The sequence below is a fragment of the Propithecus coquereli genome, unplaced genomic scaffold, assembly GCF_000956105.1.
Source record: "Propithecus coquereli isolate 6110/MARCELLA unplaced genomic scaffold, Pcoq_1.0 Scaffold262, whole genome shotgun sequence".
In the NCBI taxonomy this organism is placed as follows: Eukaryota; Metazoa; Chordata; class Mammalia; order Primates; family Indriidae; genus Propithecus; species Propithecus coquereli.
This window is the reverse complement of record NW_012148197.1, coordinates 4150011-4155122: the sequence shown is the minus strand read 5'-3', so window position 1 is coordinate 4155122 and position 5112 is coordinate 4150011. Positions and strand designations below refer to the sequence as shown.

General features: G+C 32.2%; 1 protein-coding gene across 4 annotated transcripts in view; it reads right to left on the bottom strand.

The window, feature by feature from the left end:
* Positions 1-1473: 1473 nt before the first annotated feature.
* Positions 1474-5112, bottom strand: part of MBNL2 (muscleblind-like splicing regulator 2) — a 156433-nt gene continuing 152794 nt past the window's right edge. For all 4 annotated transcript variants that reach the window (XM_012647351.1, XM_012647350.1, XM_012647353.1 and 1 more), the window contains one exon: positions 1474-4291. In XM_012647351.1, the coding sequence (XP_012502805.1) occupies positions 4164-4291 (128 nt within the window). In that variant the 3' untranslated portion in view covers positions 1474-4163. The remainder of the gene's footprint in view (positions 4292-5112) is intronic.

Genomic DNA, 5112 nt, shown 5'->3' with positions numbered 1-5112 from the left:
GAAGAAGAAATCCTTCTTTAGGGAGCTAGTATTTTCCTCTTGTAAATATCAGAATGTTGAACTTTATTTTGGTTAGTCTGGCTGCCCCTAAAATCTATAGTGTTGCAATAGAACTTTAGTTAATAATAAAAAGAATATATTTCTGGGTTTGAAATATTATTTTTAATTTAGACAGCCTAAAATTGAAATCACATCTTTCTTTTGGCAGATTATTATAGGATAATTGATATTTTATACCTAAATAATATACCTAAATATTTTCTGTGCTGAAGAGATAAAGTAGTTTTTTTTGTTTGTTTTCTTTTTTTTTTATCCTCTCAGGTTTAAGCTTTGGTTTTGATTTTGATGTAGTACCATAAAAAGTCAACCTGCTGATGAAAATCGCACGTCACAAAACCAGGTGTGAAAAATTTGAAGTACAGTTTGTCTTAGATTTTTCACTTAGAATAACAACTTGCTCCCTAGAGCTTACATCTTGAATTTACTATTAACAGAGAACGTTTTCTTGTAGGGAGTGACTGATGAGATAGCAGGGTTTCTCCTGCATTACAGTGAAATGTGCTCACCCAAGTACATAGCCAGTTTTTAAAATATCCACAAAGGTGTTAAAGTATTTTTACCTTTGGAAATCCTAATGGGACAGTTTTAAAATGAGAGCACCTTTATTTATATATGTCTGATCTGCTGAATGTTCATGTTTTCTACCCTTGTAAGGGATGTCATAACCACACAGAAGACCTGAAACTTTCAATCTGCCAAGGAGAAAATCGTCTTCTCTCTCATGTTCCTGGCTTGGCCCATAGAGGAGGTAATTTCCGCCAATGCCAGCACTACATGGAATATTCCCACGCAAAAGGCCAATAGCACCTTCCTTGAGAAATACCATGGGTCTCAAAGGGCTGAGGAAGGAACTTCTGTCCCACTGCTTAGGAGGTGGATGGTATTGATGGGCTAGTAGGGACTCTCCTCATCACTCTCTCTTTGTTGAACACTCATTCTGTCCTTGGTCCACCTGGCTGGGACCTCTGTATAGAACAGAACTCACCGTTCTGCCCCTCTCTGTAGCCTCCCGTCTAGGTCATGTTGCCATATCAAGCTCTTGCAGATGCCTGTATTATAGCTTAATGGCCAAAGTCTTATCTGTTAATGAAGCTGATATTTTGTTTCCCATTTAGTTATTGATGTTCACATGTCTTCAGTATTAGTCACAGCCTTGAAGATGAGGGCTGAGTGGTGAAATTTATCTCTATTTCTAATTTTAAAGAATACCAAAAATAATTCTAAATTACCATTTTTAATTGATATTCTTGCTGTTAAAAAGCCAAAACCAGAGCAAAAACTATCTATAGCCCATTCGAAGGCCAGAGTTTAGTCTTCTTTGCAGTTACCAAACACGATCTATGTGAAAGTAAAACCACTTTGTTTGGCTAATTATCAGTACATTTGAACACAAAAAGGAGGAAGACTATACAATCCTTTTAAATGCTTCTTTTATTTCATTGGTTGTACATTGGGTGAGTGAACTGAATATTACAACCAAAACATAGAATTGATACAAATTAGACTCCTGTTTACACTGTAAGGTAATGAATGAGGGAATTCTTTAAGTGTTACAGAAAGATTTAGTAGAAATGTTACCAGTGGTATGGCTGAAAGAATATTTCGGTGAAGTGCTGTTATATCCTGAAAACCAAGAGTGAAATGTAGTTCCCATACAAGTAGAGAGTTATTCTCTTAACTACAGTATTTGTTGAGTTGATATCTTCATGTCTTGGATATTGGTGATTTTGTTTTTGTAATTAAACAAAGCATTTAAGATTTATTCATCATAGTCAGACTTCTGAATATAAACAAACTTTTGGCAAATAATATTTATACAGAAAAATAGTTTTAGATCCTCTCAAATCCCAGAATTATTCTATAAAATTACATTATAAATAAATAAAAAGCAAAATCTGTTGTACATATATTTGTACATCTATGCATTTGCCTTGCCTCCTCCTTATTGTAAATGGCATATTTATGACTCTTTGCATATTATAATCACAATTCTGGAAAATGGATATCATAGTAAAAAATACAGTCTTCTATATTTGCTTGGGGATACGGGTGATGGTTTTGATGCTCCATTATTAAAGGGCTGAAAATAGTTGTGTGCTAACAATTTTAGAATCAAAATCATGCAATGAAAGAAAAAAAGAAAGACAATGTTACAACAACTAGTCTACAAAAATATTTCAGTGATTCCCGTAATTTACCTTTTAGTAATGTATACTATGTTTTCAATGAGTTTAAATGAATTAACAAAGACGAAAAAGAAAAAAGAAAACAAGTCTGAATGTTTTAGGCAAGTTGTAGCATAACTACATTGTTATAGTTGAGAAAATTACAAATATCAATAATACATAAAGATGAAACTACCAAAGTAATACAAGTTAGATACAATACTTTTCCACAAATTAAAACAAATGCAACGATATAAGCACTATGTAAGATTACACTCAGAATGTGATTTTCTTTTAGATAGGGTTATCAGATCTACAATATAAGATAAATAGATAGTAATTAGACTTTGACCAACATGAATTAAAATGCAGATTTCTTTTTTTTCTCAAACAAATAATGATATGGTTGGTGCATCTAGTTTTCAGAACAGGCGATGATGCCAAAATTTAAAATATTTTACATTCAATCTCAAAAGTCAAAATACTTCAATCACTAATATGTTCACAAAGAAAATGGATGTTTTAAACAATTACACATAATATTCATTTATAACAGCTGTTTTGTTTTTTAAACAATAATTTAAAAACTATGTAGGTACTGTATAGGCTATGTGCAACATATAAAATGTGAAATATGAAATATTTGGTACAATAGTGCTTAAAATAAACTTTAAAACAAACTTTCTGAACAAAATTTAATTGTATCGCTATTACCTTGAAGATCAACCAAGTATTTAAAAAAGTAAACAACATTAAAATATGTTTCATCCATATATAGTATATATATGTATGTGTATATATAATATGTATGTACTTGTATTAAAGTTTTTTATACTTTTGAGACATAAAATATGCTTTAAGGTGAAAGAATTAAAAGAACTATTTTTTTTCCATGCTGTAGTCAGTTACAACCCTTTAATCCAACTTTTGAAATGCAAAACAGTAATGGATTTTTTTAAAAGTGAAACTATCTACTTTTTGTTTACATAGTAATTTAGATTAAAGTCACAGTCAAATTTGCAGTGACTAAACTCAAACTTACTTAAATTAGAATATTATACAGATCTCCTCACCTACAGCTTCCTTGTTTGACTAGGTTTTTAGTTTAGAAGAGTTATTCTGTAACAGGCAACCGGATAGTGAGTTTGAAAGACTAATCCCTTAGATTAGACTGTTGGCATGGGCCTCTCATTCTTGTCAAGCTGGATGAAGTCTGGCAAAATCTAGGCACTTCTACAAAGTCTCTCTTATAAAACAACTTTAAAAATATACTTGTAAAATAATACCTTCAAGACTTTGTTTGGTGGGGTATGAAGCTCATACCGTGCAAAGTTTCTTTTTCAATCTATTTAATGTTATTCTAGAATCACACGATTCAATGCGGCATCTCCAGGCAAACCAAACACCACACTTTGATGTGTCCCCAGGACTTGTGCTTGAATTTCCATTCAAATTTTAGACCTGCAGGACAGGTATTGGTTTTACTTCACTTCTCGTCTTTGCTGCAGCATTCATCTTGTCAAGAAGTGAAACATACCCCTTGATCCAGTGGGTAAGTGAAATGACAGTAATCGGAGTTATAATCGAACCTGCCCTCGGAATAGTTCTTTTTTTTTCTTTTTTTTCTTTTTTTTAACTAATGCTAACTGTTTATTGCTAAATTTGAAATATTCTGAGTCGAAATGAGTAAACTGGTTGGACTCTCTGCATCAGCTATAGTTATGGAGATAAGACAATATTCCTGGGACAGAAACTATGTTTAGAAATCCTTTAAAAGTAAACTTTATCCTTTTATGTCTTTAAACATCACAGCTGGTCTCAGGTAGTTAACTATCTTAGGTTGGAATATACTAAGCATACCATATTTAATACTCATATATGATATAGCAGCACTAGCTTCTTAGAGTTGTGGTCTGTCCAGAAGAACTAAATCTTTATTTAGCATGCAGTTTGTGGCAATTCTATTGAGGAGGAAACAGGATAGTATGTACAGTAACAATGTTTAGTTATTCTCAATGCAGATTCTTGGCATTCCATTCCATTTCTGCTGATTATTTCAGAATTATCTGTTAAAGGAAAAGACAAGTGTAATTTAGACATCCTTCTGTGAGGGAAAGTAGTGAGTTTGTTTTACTCTTTGAAAACAGACATTTGAAAATAGGAATTTTCTTCAATTTCTCATCATTTTGATGCAATTATAATTTTGCACAATCCCCACCCTTCATGCTGAACAATTTTATGCTTAACCACTTCTGCTGTGTGGCCTCTGTAAAGAATGATGATGCAAATGCGCAGTATTTTCTCTAAAACTGTCACAGCATATATGTAGGCATGCAGTGTTTTTAGACCCCAATCTCTTTTTAAAAGTTTTGCTTTATATCTGTTTATTATATGTTCATGTTATTGCTCAATTAGTATTTGTTATGGTGATCCAGAAAGTCTAATCAGATAATTTATTTGTACTTGGAAAGTTGTTTGTAAGGCTTAAATATAAATGTTTAAAAATGTATAATACATCACATCTTATTTATTAACTTGAAGTTGTAATTCAAAGATGTATTCCCATTAAAAGTAATTTTGCTCCCAAGATGTTATAACAACCAGATTCAAATTCAGGGTATGTTTAAATGTCACATATTAAAGAGAAAAAGGGATAACAATCTAATAAGCAGTTAAAACATTCTTAATAAGTCCAAAAGCATAGATGAAGCTAAGCTATCGAATGCAAACTGTGGTCCCCGGGGTTTCGTCTCTCATTCCAGCTCCATACCTTCACAAAAGAGAGGGAGTTTGACCTGTGCGTTCCAGTCCATTAAATGTCAAGCTTAAAAGCCAAGTTTTTAACATAATCTAACAAAAATATTTATTCTTTGTTTAATGCTTTGAC